The sequence below is a fragment of the Bombus huntii genome, chromosome 1, assembly GCF_024542735.1.
Source record: "Bombus huntii isolate Logan2020A chromosome 1, iyBomHunt1.1, whole genome shotgun sequence".
In the NCBI taxonomy this organism is placed as follows: domain Eukaryota; kingdom Metazoa; phylum Arthropoda; class Insecta; order Hymenoptera; family Apidae; genus Bombus; species Bombus huntii.
The window spans coordinates 6,282,807-6,304,458 of NC_066238.1; the positions used below are offsets into that span (position 1 = coordinate 6,282,807).

Genomic DNA, 21,652 nt, shown 5'->3' on the forward strand with positions numbered 1-21,652 from the left:
AAGAAACGATTGCTTGGTTGAAGATACAATCGTCATTTCCATCTTATTCATCCATCATTCTCTGAATTTCTAAATTCCTTATAGACATTTCGCCGTCATAGCTCGTAAAACTGTATAGGATTTTATATTTTCATGTCTAACGTAGGATCCAATTTTGTCGACTTAAAACAAATTCTTTTGATTTATGTCTATCAACTTAGAATAATATCTTTGTTCGATTAGTTCTCCGGTAAAAGTTGAATACCGTTATTTAACAATGATTTTGCAATGAAATTATCAAACGTTATGCCAATAATATATTTAAGTAGATTTCGGTCATATTGATACAAAAGTGATATACGAAATAAGTTTTTCTTCAAATAAATTGACATTAAATGTTATGTAAATGAGCGTTTCTGTCAATTTTGCGAATTTCTTGCAATTATAGAAACGAAATAAGATATAGAAATGAAATAAGAAAAACAAATGGGTTCCTAATTTTCCAAGAAAAAGTGAAATTGTAAAGTTAAACAGTATTACGAATATTATAATCGATTATCTGTAAATTGTAATATCAATTAGATTACAAGGTATCAGAGCAAATTTTACAGTAACGCGAAACTGTATTGGTATCCAATAAATGAACTTGTGTACGTAAAGGTGAAGGTTTGTGTACTTGTCGAGATTGGTTACATGGGAATTTAAAGTGATTTTGTAATTATGTGTATAGTACTACATACTTCAAAGGCAAACACATTCCATGATTCGATACACGTTTTCAACTACCTGAGAAAATTGAGTAAAACTAATGTAAATTACTTCTGGTTTCACTATCCTTTATAATCATGCTTGTTTAAATCAATATTGTTTTAAATAACATTAATGTATAAATATTTAAAAATACGTTATAAATATTATTTGATTTTTGTACATGCAAGATGAAAAATCTCTTTTAAATGAAAATTAATTTTACGATACATACTCTTTTTTCAAATTCACGCAGATATAATAATAATTGTAAAATTATTTAATTTTATTAAAAGCTCTCTCGTAGAAAAAAGAAACTTTGTCTTAACTATCACTACATATTAAGCATGCTGATATAACATTCAAGTTTAAATTCAAAAAGGAAATTTTTAATCAGCATCAAATATATCTGTAGATTTAAATACTTTATCTTAATGGCTATCTTTTTACTGCTTTCTAGTCGTAGTCCATTATTTTATCTTCGTCTTTTGTCTCATACACGACGTCCAGACCAGCTTGGTATTCACCAAGAGGAACAGCTCTTAAAAGGATCAAATTATCTTCTCCTCCTCAGCTTCGATATTTTCAGCTCCTTTCTCTGGAAATTGTGACTTTATACATTTCTTGTTACTAAAGCTTTCTCTTTTTTCGCGAACGGGGCAAAACTCGTGTCGGGTCGTAAAACTTTACGAGTTTCGTTTTCTTCTTGATTCAGCTCGCACTTAGTAGCGACCGCTTTCTGATGCGAAAACCTCACCATTCTCAGCGCACTCCGTTTATCCTTATTTGTTTTATTTAATTCTTCATTAGCCTGAACGGTAAACGTATATGCCACAGCATATTGCCCAATATTCTGTTTGAATTTTGCAAATTCTCCAAGTTGTCGGACCGATACGTTGCACAATTATATATATATATCTTTCGTTGAGTCTTTCCAGGGTCTAACCCAATATTCAGAAATGGAGGAGCAAAATATTCCGTATTTCTACTTTTTTACTAAGATAGTGAGGCGGGCTTGTGAAGTATTTGAACAGTAAGATAAGTTCTTAAGGTTCGAATGAAAAAAAGACTTGAAAAAATTGCTTGAAACCATATAAATTATATAAATTATGTTGTTATAAGAGAATAGGAAAGAAAGAGCTTTTTGCAAAGGGATAAAACCTGTAAACTTTTTCAAGGTTTATAGATGTTAGATTATAAAATTGTATTGATTTAGGGGATAACTGTTGGTTTATACATAATTTATCATTTCGTTGTTTTCAAAGGATGGCACGAATGAAAAATACAAGGAAGAATACTAACAATAAATCATATTTCCTATTTTTTTTATAAGAAAGTAATTTTAAAATGTACATTATGTTGTCAATGAATCCCATTTCACCGAAATTATCTTCGTACTTGATTTTCCAGTTAAACATATATTTTGATATCCTCTACAAAATTGAAGATACTAAAACATTAATTGTTTTAATAATTATACGTCTGGCTTTCATAAGAATTCGCCAATGTATCAGACATTTTTAAAAGACTTATATTTTCGAATGTAACAGGTTATCTTCATTTTCAATTATCTCATATTAAAATCCTTCTGTTTAATCATATAGTGACATTAAAATAAAAAAATCGACGAAGCAACCTATTTGCTCTGTTTTTCCTGTGATCTTCAAATAGAAGATTTTGGCCACTGGATCTATTTTTTCTATTATTAAACTTAAGCTTATTATTATTAAAGGTATGCTTAAATATAAAATATATATATTGGAAAATCTAATTTTGTAAATGACGATGATAAAATAAAATTTGTTTATAAAATAATAATATTAAGTAAATAATAATAATAAAGTTTTAAAGATATTTAAATAAAGTTCTTCTTTTTATATCGGTGAAATGCCCTTTTCACTAATCGTATAACGTAGTTGAAGAAATCCTGGTCCCGTGGTCGAGAAACAGAAATTAATCTGTCGCCTAAGTTACGATTTACCCGGATTATTTCCCGAAATTATTCTGTTCCCTTGTGAACAGAACTCGCGGTTAAACTCCGCCTTGGTCACCGGCTCGATGTAATCAAATTGGAAATTTGCATAATGCAAATTCGACGAACTAGAAAAACAGTGAACGTTGAAGTTTCATGAGAACGCGAATGTACGAGCGAAGTGGGTTCATCGTGTATCCACGAGCATTTCTATGCTCAATTAAGAGAGCACACGGAACACTGCTCAGAGGTAGAGCGACCAAAGAGGGAAAATCATTTTTATCCAGCCTTTGAAGTAAAAAATTTGATATTTCTATTATTTTCAAAATATACCGCAAAAAAAAATGGATACTTTGCCTATAAATGAGACGGGAGAAGCGTAAACAAATCATAAACTTTTAGGACGCAATAAAATTAATTTGATAACCATTTGCTGTTATCCAAAATTAATATTTCTAGTAGTTTAAATATCAATTTATTTTATATCACGCAGATTTTGATTCGAATATAACAAATATAATAAATACTCAGTATGAATTCAGTGATATTAGGTTATTATTATCTAAATTTATTATTTAATTATAGTTAAAAACATCTATTGCATCGAAAATAAAAGAAATAACTTCCTGTTCACAAATACTGCGTTTCTTTTCGCTATGATAACAGCGATTCATATATAGTAAGCTCACAGAAATATTTAAGCATTCTTTAAAGCAGAATAACTTTTTTAAAATTGAAGTAAACGGCGTGAGAAGATGAATTAGAAGAACGACGAATTAGTTTGCTAGATGACATGTAAAAATATTTTGAAATTGCAATTGGTATAGCCAACCAAAATCCTCGTAATATACGTAATGGAACATTTGTGAACAATAGAATTTTCTAACACTTTTAATAAAGTGCTTGCATTAATTATCGTTCAGTGCAAAGGATAGAAAACTTGGTTCACTACTTCGCTAGTATTCTTTGTTTCATTGCAAAAGCATATAATTCACACGTCTACGTAAGCTGTCCAGATTATTCCCAGTTGCGACGAGTACTTATAATTAGTAATCACGCAAAACCATGACGAGACACTTTCAATAATTTACAATCTGGTTTCATTATGTCGATTGATCGCCACATATAAAATGACTAAGTGTTACTCGGGCTGATTGATTTATTAGATTGTAATAAGTATAGTATTTTCCAGTTTTTATATAGCCTGTATCTATATTTATTTTACATTTCTAAATAATACTCGCGACATAGTTTTAGCTTTAGGAAAGCGTAATACGACGAAAATTTTCTTTTTCTTCTAACATGCTCAAAATTTCACAAAAAAACACCATATCACAATAAAAATTTATATCGTCAGAATTAAAATTGAAACTTTTATTATTAATGCATCAGTTAAGTTTTTATTGTTAAAATGGCCGCTGAAACGTAATTTTTAAAACGATATGTATAACATGCGTGGATGTGAAATTATCTTACAACCTGATAATTGACATGCCATTGTATTTGAGATTAAACTTGAGATTAAAAAGACTTTCTTCTTTCTATAATTAATAAAATAACGTTATTTACGTACTTCTTTTATTCTTTTCGGTATTTAAATGTCCTCGACCGTGTACGACTTGAATTGTAGATTGAGTGTTAACATTCCTCCCTTTTTTGTATCGTTAGCCGCAACCGGTCGTAATCTGTTTAATGAAAACGTATTATTTTGAAAGGATCGACGAGGAAAACAAGAAATGAAGAAATATCGTTATCCTATCGATAAAGATAAAAGATTTAATGGAAATTATTTTAGAAAATTTCTTCTATAATATTTTCTTACGTTAAAAGGTACAGTATTGTTGTATCTTGTAAAAGTAAAGTATCCTTGTTACACGAAGGACAATAAAAGTTTTTATGATAATGAGAATTGTATTTTTATAAAACGAAAAAATATAAAAGCATTTCTGAAATAAGTATTTTTGCAGCGTGTTTTCTCTCGTCGTTATTTATGTTATTTCGAACAAATGGTTGCACAGGATTATTTTCACTGCTGAAAATCGTAAATTTTCCGGTACTTTGCCGTAATGGCACAAAAAGTACAAACGAAGCAGACCTGAACATGTGTATGTTTCGTGATCTCGTCATTAGCTAGCTCTTGTAACATCTACATAACGTAACATAATAACACCAAAAGTATCATTTTATATAGCTTAATTCATTAATTCGTAAATCCTTTTCTGAAATTCATCTGTTAAAGCATAATTTGTTGAAAAGGAAGATTAATTAATAAAAGAAGCATCGTTTAAATGAATGTTTCATTTTTAGTTGTTCAAATAAATCTGATTGCTTCTTATATGTATGTTAAAGATTGACTTGTAACATTTACAAACAAAAACTAGATTATAATAATTAAGTAATCATTTACATTTCATACTACGTTTTAAAACATTTATCAGAGGGTAACTTTATCCATTCATCATTGTTAATTTTATTAACCTCACACGCATATCAAACGACGGTACGTTTACTTTTTCTAGAACACACATATCTTAATCTCCAATCTAGTTTCATTGGAACGACGGCATTTCACTATCACTTTTAATGCATCTATAAAAGTATCATTTCTACGATCTAAATAGGAATGAAATTTGGTTGGCTTAAAAAATCATTTATTTAAAAATTAAGTATTACAATCTGAAATTTGGATTATTTTGACATATTATTGAACGTCATGTCATATTTATGATATATTATTATATACACTTCCATCTTCTTCTTCGTACTATTTATCATATGAGTCAAGTCTGATCATCATCAATAATGTTATATTATGTACATACATATATGTCATGTGGTAATCTCAAAACGAAATTTGTTTATAACACATATGAATATTTATATAAAATTGTCACTTTCCAAAAAAAGAGCGCTGTAGACATAAAAATTATATCAGTTAGCAATTATTTCTTTTTCGGAATTTTTTCAATTTCATAGGAAAAATATTTCTCTATCACTGAAAATATTCATTCATTCAGCTTTCTTGTTATACGAAAGAATTATATAATCAGTGTTTTTAATGGAAAATGAAATGGATTTTCTTTCGACACTGTATATGAACTGTTGTACTGAAATCAGTACAACAAACTCTCGTTTTCATCGCAAACATAATCTACTTATAGGGGAAATCCTGTTATCGCGCAATTGTTAGGAATCTCTGTCCTATCGGATCTAGTAACGTACTCGCCACAGTGTATTGATTCACTTACTGATTTTGCTATACGTACTTCCAAATGTAAATAATGGAAATCTCATAATGTAGAGTGTAGATCATAATTTAGATAATCAGTAGTCGAACAGTCGATAATGCGAATAATGCGATTGATACCCAGAGTTAGTGTTATCATAGTAGTGACGCGATACAGATATGTCTGTAATAAATCCAACAAATCTTAGACACAGGACTATTACGCAGGCCTGAAGATCACGTATTCTACGTTTATTATTATACAAATTTAATTATATTTTGTAAAGCCATAAAAACGTGTTATGACGAAGAATAAGGCTATAATTTAATAGATTATGAAACTCTTACGACACTTGGTAAGATGATGCATTTAAAACTATGGTCTTCGGAAGTTCACAGGATCAACAGGATTTATCAAGTCTTGATAAATCTATTTGTTACGACCGTTCGCGAAGAGACGCGGTCGCGAGGAAAACGCGTCAGCGAGAGTCGTAAATTCTCGCTACGATTCTGCTAATCGACACCGCGAAATAGTCGTTCCCCTGTTTCGATTAAGATAACAGAGGTAGTTCGATGAATTTAACACTGTATTAACAGGTTAACATCAAATAGTATATTTGACAATAATATGATGAACACGCCACAAATTGTTTAACAATGAATACAGTAAATATGTTACAGAAGGTTGACCCGACTTTACGATATCTCTCAATGAATTCGTTAGACTATGCGACGTTAATTTTACTCGTCTGACCTCTCGATGTACAACGTTTGACTCGTCAGAAGGGACTGATTGCCCTTCGATCATTTCTTTGTCTTCTCTGGGAAACGACCCCCACTACGCTCGGGTCACGCCACCGTTCACGCCTATGATCACGTATACCACCTTCTTGTGTGGAAAAAGTAACGGACCAAAATCGACGTTTCTAGATCTCGCTACTTGGTGACAACTATACGCTCGTCGATACATTGTGTATGTTTCGTCGGGTAGATAAGACGATCTGTCTGCGACACTGTAGGACCGCGAGCGATGGTTAGAAATACAGTCTGTGGTAAGCCTCGTGGCGTAACACTATTATTGTTGATTTTCTGTTTATTTATGTCGTCTAGTAGTTGTAAAGTGCTTTAATATATAAAAGTTAAGATGGTGATAAACTTAGGTTTCAAGATAATCATTTTAATCACTGGTTTATAAACAAATAATTCAACAGGTTTAGAATAAACCGTGGAATAACTTCATAAATCCACGAAGACCTGAGTTCTGTCGATAAAGATTAAATACTATTCAGTGTTTATTATAATCTTTAATATCAGTCATGTTTTATAGTTCGTTATCTTAAAATAACATGAAAGTTAGTTTACTTTTCGAGAATATTTTGTGTGATGGTAAATATTTAATTATATGAAATTTAATTGGTTTCACGAACAAACCAATTTGCATTTTAATATTTAATTTCATCGATACAATTAATCAGAATATAAATGGATCTACATCGGTGATGATTTATAATTAGTAGGTAGTACTTATATCGAAGACTCAATTGATATCGTTAAATCGTGGATGCCTCGCAATAGTTTAGCCTAAGTTACTTTTAAGATATTTTAAGGTATTTTTAAGTAATTTTAGTGTATATATTTCGTCTTAATTTGTATTTTTATGTTGTGGCACAGACCATCAATATTTATGATCAGAGATATAGAATAAAGATTAAAATTAAATATTATTAACGCAAAGCGTTGTGTGACGTATAACCCACGTCAGACGATTGAAAACACTAAAGAATTTATTTTTAAAGGAATTGACAACAAAGACAAAGTATTGTCATTAAAAACGCGTTTGACGTAATACATTAATGAGGCGCGAAGATGTTCTTCTTATTTTTAAATGATCCAAAAAACGAAACGATATTTCATTTTGTAAAAGTAAAACTATTCTACTCAAAGTTATTTATTTGCATACGTGTATGTATAATTCAATTAAATTCAATAAAAGCTTAATCGATACACAATTTAATTAAAAACAATCAGTTTTCAGCTACAGTTTTCAGTCCCCATTTACTCATTTCCCGTAGTAATTATAACCATGCGGTATGTAAAAAGATTTCTTTTTTGTGCATGTAAAAGCGAAGTATTAAAAAGACAATTATGGATAATTCTTTAATAGATGATTTTTTGATGGAGTATCATAATAGCAAAAATATAAAGCGTAAGTATCGTGAAATAATTGGTCCAATTAGTAGAGAAAAATAAATTATAAATGCTATACGCTACATTATATAATATGACAACAATTTTCAGGAAACAACGTGGTTAACTATATAAAACTTAATGTTATAATTAAACAATCATTAATTAGGACTTTATTGCGATCGATACCCATGGTCGTAACGTTTCATCTGATGCGTATTGTATCATCACGATTATCAGGGACACCCGTTGCATACGTAAACACCCAGACGTGTTGGTATTCCACCTAAATCCGCTAATTACCCATCACTATTGTCCATCGACAATGAAAGCATGTTCTTAATTAAATTCCATTCTCGGCAGAACACAAGGTCCTGCTTTGTCGTTGTTCTGAAAAGGCTTTCGATTAATGAGCTTGCACAGCCTGCTACGAAAGCTGTAAGCTGCAATGAGTAACGACACCGGCATTAACATACATAGTTCGGCAAAACATCGCAGAGCTATAGCGAAAGAGAAAGAAGTAGTCTCAATACCCCACCAAACAAGCCGGTGGCGTGAGCGGTGCGCGCACGCGCACTCAACGAGCGCCTTTAAAGCTTGCTGCCGCCAAAATGCATTCTCAGAGTCAGTTGTGCACTACCGGTTGCGAAGTACGGGTCGTACTGTGATTACGTGTTCATTGACTGGTATTCGTGAGTTAAGAATAACATTTTACGGTATCGGAGAAACTGAAACAACGTGCGTGTGACACGTTCTTTGCATTCTATTTAACCTTTCGAGGAAACACGCTCGTTCTACACTATCGTGTGTTAGCGTTTCGAAAACACTTTTGCTCTCGTGTACGAGTCAGTTGCATTCGCGTTTTTCGCTACGACCTCGTCTGAGTGAAACAGAACCTGTGAAACAAACTGTCGTCGAAGAAGTCTAGAAATGAGAAAACTTATGGAGAAACAGCTGTCTTGGCTTGCCTTACTCGTCACTGCGTTCTACTCTCGTGAGTAACTTTTACGTATCTTTCGTGTGATTTCTCAGCAGAAAGTCTAAAATACTCTTTACGTATGGTATCGCGGACAACAAGATTATCTCAGTTTCGGTCAACGAAATCTCGATCGAACAGTCAAACTCTATACGTGCTGTTGAATGCAATAACGGTGGTATTTTGAGGGAAAGGTGTGTGTATATTTATGTTTGAAGAATTTGATTTTTCGCAACAGTCGACCTAGCGTGATATATTGAAAGTAATGGCGGCATAATTTTCGTATCCGAGGAAACATTTTACTGATCGAAATTCGATGATCGAATAGCTAGATTCGAAACGTTAGACGGGGACATTGGAGGCGGCGTTAGTGTTCTATCTTTAGATATTTTCGCTCTATTTCTGACGTGTTTTGCGAGTGTAATTATAATAGCCGCCTGTGAGATCTCGTACGAGCTATTGCGTATGAATTCGTAAATTTGTTTACATACGCTGCCTCTGGTGACTAAACCATTAACTGACCTACACAGCGTTCACTGTGTCCTTGATTTCATTCAATCAGACACATCTGCCTGCGTAACTTATCAATCGCGTAAATAGTCCAATTTACGACTTCATCATCGAGGACGATTTTATTATCTCTTTATAACGATATCAATGTATTTCATTCACAAGTTTCTACGTTATTTAAAGGATTGAACTTCTTTATTAAAAATACTTATAAGATCGATTATAAATTGAAATGATAATATCGATGGGTGATATTAACAAAGAAAAAAGTTGATGTATGTTCTTTTTTTTCTGTGATGCCTAATTGGTCAATTAAACGAAATATAGCTGCAGCGAATTGAAAATCAACAGCATATGTTGTGACGTGCAGTCGCGATGCGTTTGTATTTTATTAACGTCAATGGTTTGATTTTTATGAGTAAATATAATGTGAAATAAAAAACTGTACTTAATTTCATTCGAAAACGGTATTTACGATCGCATAAAGAGTGAAACACGCATGGCGTGAAATTCTAGAATGATCGTTTGAGAACAGGATCGTGCAATTAGATTTTCTCGTGGTGCGATACTAAAATAACACGATGCTCTTACCACGTGGGTGAGTCTCTCCGTTACATCGTACGAGATGACGTCGCAGTCGCTGATTGGACGACCGGATGGGCGTGCGCCTGGCCTTACCTTAGCAGCGTATAGCGATGGGACTGACTCAGTCCTTGGAATTTTCGAACAAGCCGGTTGTCAAACGTTTTCCACAGTAATTACATAAATCAAGGAAGATCGTAGTGTTTTTCACACATTGCTTTGAAATTTGTTCTGAAAACCAGATGATAATTAAGGTGTATGTTTGATGAATCATTTATAGGATGATAATGTTTAATTCATACAAGATTTGATTCTGGAAATTATGGCTTTAAATCATTGATATAGCAAATTATCTTCCTTCAGAATGACATAGATTCACTTTAGCAACACTGTTTAGCAATGTGTACATAGAATAAGACACTTACACTTGAGAATTAGAATTTTTGCGATTTGAATTCAAACGAATTTTAGTCAGTCGAAATTAAAATTCGGTAATGAAATTCGGAACACTAAAAATAGGAAGAAACGAATATTTTATGTCTTTTAATTTATCATTTTGTATCATAAAGAACAACTTATCCCACGATTATTACTTACGTAAGTCTATATGGATCTATTAAAAGTCAACTTAAAACCGTCAGTATGTATTATGCTGCACAGGAGTTCTTAGGCTATTTTTAGCATTAACTATAAAGTAAGATCATGAGCAGATGCTCAGGGTTAAATTATACTTCCTGTATGTGTATTTTCTATTTTACACAATTTTCTCATTTTGTTAAAATCTAAAAATATACGCACAGAACAAAGACAGAAATAACTTGGAAAAGGTTATTCAAATTATTAAGATGTATTATTTTGTTTATAATTTTAGTTGTTACAGGACTCTTATGTTAAATATTGTAATAAAAACTGCAATTATGCAGACTAAGATTAGGTATTTTTTTTGTACGTTTTATATCTAGTATGTAAATCCATCGCGTTTTTCGATCATTGTTTCATTCACTATTGACATTTGTGTGTATTATGTTTTCTACCATATTTGTTATTTTAAGTCACATTCATATTTCAAGTATACTTCTCAAAGCTTTCTAACTTATTGAAAATTATTTCAATAGAGTGATTTAAATTAGAACATCGTGCAAGTCGACACATAATTTTTCATTCATAATTTTGTTATAATTATTGTAAATGATTTTTGTAAATTTCTGAATACAAAATGAATCCTTTTACATGAATACAAAATTTTAATAAATTAAACATTCCTTGATTTCCTTGATAATCAATTATCACATTTCGTATAAGAGCAGAAAAGGACTACACATTTGTGAATGAAGTTATTATATCTGATCTTAATAAAAAATTTAATGTGTTCTGTGTTTTGCGTTCGTTAAACCTGAAATTCGGTACTCAATATACACATTGCTTTTTGTTCCAATCTGTTTATATAATATTACGTGATAGTTACGCAGAATCAAAAAAATTAATTAATGTATGAAGAGAACGACGCTGCACAACAATGACCCGAATGGCAGGTGTCGATTCTCCACCTTAATACAAGAGGTCAACGATGACAATTGTTCTGATCGATTCCATCGCTATTCCATATACACAATGACAAAACTGCGTGTCAAGGTTTTCTCGAATCCATGCAGAAAATGGTCGCATATCAAAAACATTCTCAGCCTCTTTTTCTTCACAGACCGTTCTCTCACACGAGGAGAGCCGGTTTCTCGCCATGCATTCCATCGAGTTTAAGTTCTCCTTTCGTAACCAGCCGCGTAGGTATACGTGCACGCCCAAGATAGACGGATGTCCGGTCATCAGTATCTCTCTTCTTCCGCGAGAACTCGCTATTCGCGGAATGCGAAATGGCATCACGTTATTTTCACTCCCGCCACCGTTGAAATGCATTTCCATGCTGCTGCTTTTATATCGTTAACCCTCTGTAATCGAATTTTTCTTTGTTTGCGAGGAAAAGAAATTACAATTCCTCGTTCTGATGGGAGTAGGAAGTAATAACTCTCAGAAACAAGTCGTGTAGCAGTACAATGATATTATGACGAAGGAAAGTAGCGTAATAATAAACGTATGGGAGAGTACTGTTAAAGGTATTATAAATCTTCGCTCCTAATCGAATTTCCTCGTTATCTATGGTAAATAGTAAGAAGTCATTTTTCAGATACTATTATGAATGAATTTTTAAAAATTTCGTAATTTTTTATTTAGAATACACGCTCACTTCTGTCACTATTGCTCAATAGTAATTAATGTTTGTTTAATTTCTAAAGTATTTGTCCGATAAAGATTTTGAAATTCATACAAAGACATTCGATATTAATTGAAGGAGTAAATTAAAAATTTCCGACTATGTACATACATGAATCATATATTTAATTGTAGTATAAGTCCTTTAATAAATAATCGTAATAAATAATAATCGTGGTGTACGCAATAGATATGTCGACGGTCATTTAAAATAATTATTGGAAAGTAATTTCTGTTTCGAAATCGATATAATAGTATATATTAAAATTTGCTAAAGTGATTCTATTATCAGATAACTGAAAATCTAAGATTCAATTTCATGAGTTAATTAATTAGTCTTGTTAAGTGGGAAGAGGATAAAGATTTTCGAGTAACTGATAACAATAGTTTAAATTAACGAGCTCTTGAAAATCGAATTACTTTTTTACGTCTTTTATGGGAAGCAGTTCTTGTAATTTCTTACTTGCATAATCTGTGCATTGAAAGTATTATCAGATGCTGAACACCCTATATAGAAGAAAGTGATAGCGATCGAAGTAACTCGATTTCTATTTCGTTGATACGATTGTATATCTATGAAGGCTCATCATCTTTTTTGATCCTGTTCGCGTTTCAGCTTTAGCCTGTTCGTTTAGATTTAGATTTAAACCGTTTTCTCTACGATTAATTACCGAACCTTTCAGTCGAAAAGAGTTCACCGGGCCTAAAGTTCATTCGAAAGAAAATCAGCGTATAAAGAACCAATGAGTACGCGTATTTACGAAATTCAGGTCTTATAGAGACATCGCTTTAAATTCAGATTACGATTATGGCTAGGATAAGGTAGAATACGAGCAGTGTGATCACATTAAGAGGATTCCTTCGCACAGTGTTCGTTAGGGAGGAGCAAGGTATCGGTATAGTTTTCGTAGTCTCTGCATCTTTCACGATTCGACCACTGTTAGCTGACTTTATACCTTAATCCAAAGTCGAGAAGTTCTCTCGTAGTATCGAAACTTGGCCCCTTCAATTATAACCGTAAATAACGACACAACAACCACCATCGGTCGGCTTACTGGTCCAGAACCCGCGTTTTTTTCTTTTTTGCTAGTCTTGTTTCATTCGCTTGCGTACTCTCTCTCCCTTTCGTTTCGTGCAATTTCATTCGTCGACTTTTACTTTTCGTTTACCTTTTGTACCGCAATCAACGCGCGAGAATTCTCTGGTGAATATGGAAAACAATGTACTCGGAAGTACGCGGCACTGGTCTCGATCTGTTGATTTTAAACGGGCGTCGATTGTATCGGCCCTGTTCATCTGCTTTTTTGATTGACCAGAAACTCGAGCTGCGATTCCGTTGGGACGATCCAGTTGTTATCTATTTATTGAATGTTACTTCATTCAGGACTCCCCCTTTTTTAGCACTGTAGTTTGTTAGTTCCTTTTTTTTTCCTTTTTTCTCAAATTTAATCGAGACGCGATAGATTTGATTTACGTTTCGATGGTAGTTTGTAAACGTTTTGTAAGCTAAAGTATTTATGAAATTAATGTTTGAGTACCGTTAAAAATTCGTTATTGGTATAAAAAATTATTGGATCATACGGTTTATCCATTAATTGGATGTTACTTGATTCATTCTTCTCTCTCTCTCTTTTTTTAAATGCTATTTTGTTCATTTTTTTTAAATTTAATCGAAACGCGATAAATTTGATTAAAAATTTCGATGGTAGTTCGTTAACGTTTTGTAAATAGAGACATCTATGAAATTGATTTTGGAGTACTGTTAACATTTTGTTATTTCTATGAGATTTTGCGAGACTGTTTAAATTCGGTGTAAATGTTTATTCGATTAATTAAAATTCCATATGATTTAAGTAACAAGTACTTGGGAATATTTAAATTCTATCTCTGTGATTTGAATCGCGTTTAATTTAATACTTTCGAAGGTTCACTCTATATTATAATTATTAATTCCGATAGGAGTGACCAATTGATTGGATGACAATTAAATCAGAGCTAAAGTAAATTGAAATATTCCTTCGGTCGTAGACTCTGAATGCAATTGAATATTAATAAAATTAAATCGTTTTATAGTCGTACACCGTTATTAATTCCAATTGCATTTTAAGTAATAAAAGCGACAATTCAGTATCTCCGAAGTAATTGATTTATCAATACAATTAAAGTTTCGCGAACCTCAATGGTATTTGATTTTTCTACATGAATTGTAATTGGAGTAGCAATTAATCCAATTTATCTTTACGAATTTTCTAAATTTTCTAACATTCCAAATTTTACGCTTTTCTTATTCTCTTTGCTAACAAGATCATTGCTTAATAATATGTAAAGGGTAAACATTTTCTTTATCTATGTTTGGAATTAATAATTCATAATTTAATAATAAATACGATTCATGGATATAGTTTGAGATCGTTTCATCGTTCGACTATTGAAATAAAGTATTCGGTCTAAAGACTGCTTGTAAAAAGCAGTTTTACGTTGATTTGCGATAAATTGTAGGAAGACGTTGCAGTTCGATACCGAGCCTCATAATTAACGTGAGTTCGTACATGCAACCCGATCATTTCGAGAGGGAAGTCGCAAGACCAGGAAAGTTTTTGGCAGCCGAAAAGCAGGGTCGTTTGTTGGCAGGGTCATCCATCTGTTTTGTCGAGGTGTCGAGCGGAGCCAAGAACTGCAAAAAGACTCGTTCGTATGTCGGTCATTTTAAGTGCGACAGACGAGAAATTTAAACCCCTTGCAAATTATCGCGTACAATGAATCGATTAGCGGTTATTGATTCGTGAATCTTCGATAAAAAGAAAACGTTCCCTCAGTGATAAGATACTATCTTGATACATACTATTTGAGATTACTCGATTCAATAAGTGACTTTTCTTTTTTATCTTTAGTGGATCGTAGCTTGCTATATAGGGAGGATTACAGGGAAACGCTACAATGGTTGATTTAGATTCTTGAACATAGTCAGAATATAAATAGTTTTCGACATTTTAAGGTCTGTGGAGTAGTATTTTGTGATAAACTTTACAGAAGCTTTGAAGAATGGATCTCTGCAATAACTTTCACAGTATTAGAAAGAAATTATTTCTAGCAGTTTTAGTAATTTTAGTAGTTTATTATAATGAGCGAAACGAGTTTTACTGTGATCTCCACTTGCGATTTGTAAAAGTGTTACGCTTTATTTCAGCGAAATATTAACTCGTTGGAGCTGAAAATCTGATAACAAGTGAGCTTCGAAACTGACATCTGCATCCGTTAGATTTTATCGACGATTATTGATTTTTACATATCTCACGATCTGCTTGCAAAAATAGCCTATTTGTTTAAAAAATGTTTGCTAATATTTCGTTATTAAGAGATTTGCCTTTTGAAAGACAAACGTCACACTGATCGTAATTATTTTAAAGTTACTGACGAAACATACTTTCGTATTATAAAAATTCACGAATAAAAGATTGTTGCATTTTTTATTTCCATTCACGTATCACTAAACTTCGTAAAATGAATCATTCTAAATCAGTTGTAAAGCGATGAAAGTGTATTTGTCATATTTCAAGCGATTCAGGGTTGATGGAAGCGAAAAGGTAACAAGATGAAAAATGCCAACGAAAAAAATTCCAGAGTCAGTGAAAGAAAGACGAATTCACGATTGTAGAGATATGTGACGAATGCTTTTAATTTTAATTAAAAGCAATCGCGTTTTGTAACGATGGTAGTAGCGGAAACAATTTGTCGCTCCATTTTGCAGAATCGCCCTTTGAAAGCTTAATTTAATGCCGTTGATACATGTGTTCCATCGTGGTTTCTGATTTTTCGAATTTTTTCCTCCATTTCGATTTTTGCTCGAAAACGAAAATGCTTGCTGGACCATTATCTCTCACGGCCGGTTTGTAATTTACCCTAATGGAAAGGTTATCCGTACTCGACTTGTTCGAGCCCGTACAACGTTATCTTCGTTATTGTTGTTATTGCTGTTAAATACATGCCAGAGGCGACGTCAGGTCAAAGAGTATCCGATTCTGATGCGGGAGATGACAACGTTATCATCATTGTTTTGTCTAGTGTGCCAAAGATAATAGACGTCATGTGTCAGTTGCACGCCGGATATTGTTGCTGATCCGGACATTAAAATTACTGATCGTCGTTACAGTATTTAATTAATGTGATCAGTGATTTTAATTAACGTGCTCGATTAAGACGTTCTTCTGCTGCAAGCTGTGGTGTTTCGGCATCTTTCGCAACAAAACTATACAATTTGTGTTTGTTGAAATTTTCCACATATTTATTATATATATTTATCTATATCTTAATAATATTCATAAATTTTCTTGAATGAAATATTCAAATTTGAAGAGTATTTACAGCCTGGAATATACTTACATATTTATACACTTTTAAAGTTGAATTTTGTTTAATTGGTAAATTAATTAATATGATGATGACGACGAATGAATTAACAATAGCCATGTATTTTACCTAATGTTTTTCTAAAGAAAATACAATTGTCTAGGATTTGGGACCAGTTTTTTTATCATTTGGTTAATCAATAATTTGTTGAAGCGCGAAAGAGAAATGTCTTTTTATAGTTTCCATAATTTCGATCTGCTTAGTTAAGATAGAGAAAAGTAGATTTTTAATTAGGATGAGTTCGGCTATAATAAGTAGAAGTAGCAAAATAAAAGGAGAAGGTCGTTAATTAAAAACGTGACGATATTTTGGAGTCTAACTAAAATAATAATCTTTATCTTTTTGTATTTTTTGTCGATTGGAGAAATGAAAAAGTAAGAGATTTTGAATTAATTCTAGCAAGGTTTATAACAATACATGCGTTAAAGATGTACATAAAATCTAGAGTTGATCAAGTAGATTTTTTTAATATCACGAAAATCGCTTTAAAAGATATTTAAACATGTATAATTTTTAAAACTCGAAGATAAAATTTTAGACATATATTTAATAATAATTCTTCCTCTTTCTTTGAATCTGGATCTTCCCTTTTCTGTTGAACCTTGAAATGCTTGTGGAAATTTAATTTAATACTAAAAAATGGATTTTTGATGATTATTGCTCGTGAATATTTGAAGGAATGTAACTATAAGGAGATGTCAGAGTTCTGAAAGATAAATTGCAGTAAATACTAGATGATAGTTCTCATAATAATTTCTGAATAGAAAATGTGCTCACTTTTGAGAAATAAAATTACTAATTCATAGCATAGTTATGTTACTATAATAAGGCAGTAAGATATTCATTGCATCTCTTTATCCAAATGAATATTTTCGAGTTCAATTATGTAATGGAACATGAACTTTTCATACAAGTATTTTACTTTTGTAGTTGAATTATTTTGTACCAGATTTTATCTCTGTAATTTTCTAACCGATCTAATTTCGTAATTTTCTAGTAAATCTCAATTACGTTCATTATTATTATGGTACATTTTTTAGTATCTTTTGAAATATCGGTTGATTCTTTTACTTTGAAACTTTTCAATATCTTTCGAATAAAGAAATACACGCTCCTGAATATTTGATATCCGTAAAATCTTATTAATGTATTATTCAATACTAACGATTTCGTATCTACAATTTGATTCGCGGAAATTGTATTGGTTTATTGTTTCACCTGTATTAACGGGGTACGTTGAAAAGGCAAAAAGTCATCATGATTATTCGGAATGGTACTATTACATTTTCAATCATGATATCTTGCTCGACATTCTGTTTATTTTTACCTTTCAAACGTGGCTGGTGAGATATAAATGCAGGAAAGTTGGTTTCGAAAGCTCGCAAATGTTGCAACATTTCGGAGGTGGATGAAAACGGTCGAATAAATTCACGGGAACGTCCACTCTGATTTCTAGTTTAAAATTACATCGCCAGATGCAATTTCCTGGAGCAAACGTCAATAGTTTTGTTTGCAGTCAGTTACGACATTCTTCCAATAAATTAGTCGCGTCGCCTTGCCATCGTCGATCGTTCGATCGTTGTATAAAGAGAGAACGAAAATGGTTCATGACGCGTGCTTAGTGCTCGTCTTAGTACAAAACAACGCGGTATTGTTCGTTTCATAATTGGATGAGAACATTCCACGGAATTTTCATGCCACAAGTTTCATCTAATAAACATGTCGATCGTATCGAATATTTTAATTAATTCGCATTCCCCTCGATAGATATTTAAATTTCATTTCGCCAGTCCATTGTCGGCTACTATTTTGGCTTGTAATCCGTACAAACTTGGAGGAACTTTGGCATTTCGAATAGCTGTAAAGATATTTTGATACAGGCCGTACGTAAATCCTGGGATACGGAAGCGTGAAATTTCAGTGTCTGACACTTTTAGTAATTTCTTTATTATTTTTAGAATTTTAAGCTTGACATATTTCGAGAAGTTAATTTTTTCGTAAACAATAGAACTTTAATATAATATAACTGATTATAATGTTTGTGAAAACTGCAATTACAAGAATTATAAATTACGGTAATTATCGCGCAAGAGGGATCCCAAGTTCAATGACCTTAAGCTTGAGATATGTTGTAGACAGGAAATTTCAGTGTAACATATACTTTGACCGAGGCGTGGGACGATCATGGTTCAAAAATTAGATTAAATCTTTTGGGGGGTCTGATGGGCTCCGCCTTGAAGCTAATGAAATCTAATCTAACCATATCTTACCATTATTAGGATCGCAATCCTGTGCAAATGTACATGCAATTTTATTTTTAACCACTTGTATTGGAGTAAATCTAACAAGTACCATTTTTCTTTTTGTCATAAGTTTCCACGATCGCCCTACATCTCGGATAAAGTGCATGTTACTCAGGATCCTGCCTTCTACAAGATATCCGAAATCCAACAAAACTTAAGTTGAATCCCCCTTTTGTGCATAATTACCTCAATTACAAAATACATATATTGTATTTAGTCACTATTTTATAAAATTATTTTGTAAAATAACTGTCATTGATAAATATTATTGATGTTGGAAAAAACGGGTATAGAAAGAAATGAGTAATCCTTAATAAGAATCGCCAGAACAATGATATAGAAAGTTCGATACCACTTATGGAGGTACATATTTCATTCTAAGATTGTCATCGAATTACCAATCCCAAGAGTGTTTTGGTATCATCTGTATTCTTGATAACGTTCGTAACACGATATCTACAGCCTCTTGTGTATCATTATCAGATTATTAACCAATTTAATTAACCTAATGCATCCTCGTGTTCATCAATTACATTAGACTTGTAATCGAGTATACAAGACTCACATGTAGCCGAAGTTATTATTATTACGTTATGATTTTATCGCTGGGACGTACGTATGTACATATACTCCATGATTTTAGTGAAATTTATTTGCTGATGTATCATATATACTTTTTGTCCAGACTGAATATGTTTGCTAATGGATTTGGTATAAAGCGTTTCGTAAGAAGATGTATCGATGCATAAATATCAATAAAATTATGATTTTCTGCAGCGTAGGAAAAATTGTTGATTTTGGCAACTACACGCGCGCTGTTTACGCAAACTTACGGTAAATTAACATTTTTCCTGTTATCGGTATTGCTGATAGTTTCACTATGAATTTAGTTTTCGTTTCCTTACTATTTAATTTTAGATCGTCGGTAATACTCTGTTTATACGAACCTGTTGAGAGAAGCGGTTTATAGAACTGGAGTTCATAAAGTACGATTTACTGAGTTTTCCTACTGCTCGTGATTTTTCATTTATATAGTAGAAATTCACGTTCAGATAAGTAGATTTAGTCAATCATACAATAAATTCATTCACTCGAATAAGTAGATTTAGTCTTCTAGGTAAATAGATTTGATAAGTAGAAATTCATTTAATCGAACAGTGACTAAAATTTCATTCAAATAAATGAAATTCTATTGTAAATTTAAGTACTAAGAAGTTACATTGATTAGTTTTATGTATTTAAATGTAAACAAAAGTGTGTTAAGTGTTTCCTTCGATTTTAGTTTATGCAATTTTTCATAATAAATAAATTTATGGAAGTAAATAATTCACTTTCTTAAAAAGTTTAACAGTAATTACGTATCCGGATAACGAAATTGAGATATCTTTAAATCGATCAATTTGATTTCTGAGAAGCTAAATCATAACTCGTTTGTAACTACATAGTTTATATTGTACACTTCTATCGTTTTGGTATTAATTTTAACCTTGAATTTTTATTTAGGTGTACGATTTAAGTGTATAAAAGTAATGACCGTTAATGATAAAAAAAGATATTCCATTTAATCCTTTCATATTGCAACACAAAAATCCTCGCATTAAGCCTTGAAGTATAATATATGCTAGACGTTTTCTATCTTAAGTGAAAAATCAGAATTGTATATTTTGTATACCTGACATTAGGAATGCAAGAAATCCTGACGTTGGAGAAGTAATTATTATTCTATAGAAAATAATTTTCTAAAACAATAATTTTATACGAAACAAAAATTATTTTTTGGTATACTTATTCTCTTCTTCTCAATAATTATTTTCATCCCTTATTTGCTAAATCTTCTACTGTCCCTTCTAAATTCCGGGTTACTCTATTATTCCCCGTGTGAATGAGTTAAATATTGTAGCAGAAATTCATTTACCATACTATAGAGGTGACAAATTCCATTCATTGTAAGTTCATTCACGTTCGTATATTCTCATTAGCAGTTCCTATTCCGCGGATAAGAAATATACTGTAGTATCGGAAGTATTGATACACCAACAAAATAGATAACTACTCTCGTACGTAACGCGGATTACGTATCTCCGGATATGGTCGTCTATGTTTAGTCTGCAGAAACGGAGCTTGAGTGATAAGGAACATCCATTGTGACGCAAATGATTTCATTCCTCTGACACGTTTCCACGGTGTTATCGCGCGTTCTGTTTGCGAATTAAGCGGATATCGTGCTGTTGATTTTTTGCTGTTATCGTTAGCCGAGCGTAATTTCGCCTACAAATCGCGAGTTTCAGCCGTCATTCTAATCGAAGTCATAAAAAATTAGATTACGAAGAGGCTTATTAATATATTATATCGTTACATATATCATATGAACGTATGAGTGTATATGTTGCGAATAACAAACGAAATATGATATATGACGTACTAGTTAGACGAGATATATAATATCTACCAGCGATAAGCATAACGTCAAGCAACACATCAGTTTTTGCAGACAGTTT

The 21,652-nt window shown here is 32.1% G+C and overlaps 1 protein-coding gene across 3 annotated transcripts in view; it reads left to right on the top strand.

The window, feature by feature from the left end:
- The first annotated feature begins 8,724 nt into the window (after positions 1-8,724).
- LOC126863413 (uncharacterized) overlaps positions 8,725-21,652 on the top strand; it is a 187,644-nt gene continuing 174,716 nt past the window's right edge. For all 3 annotated transcript variants that reach the window (XR_007688858.1, XM_050613554.1, XM_050613539.1), the window contains exon 1: positions 8,725-9,105. Coding sequence is in view for 2 of the 3 variants with exons in the window: in XM_050613554.1 (XP_050469511.1) it covers positions 9,042-9,105 (64 nt within the window). In the remaining variant the exon portion in view is untranslated. The remainder of the gene's footprint in view (positions 9,106-21,652) is intronic.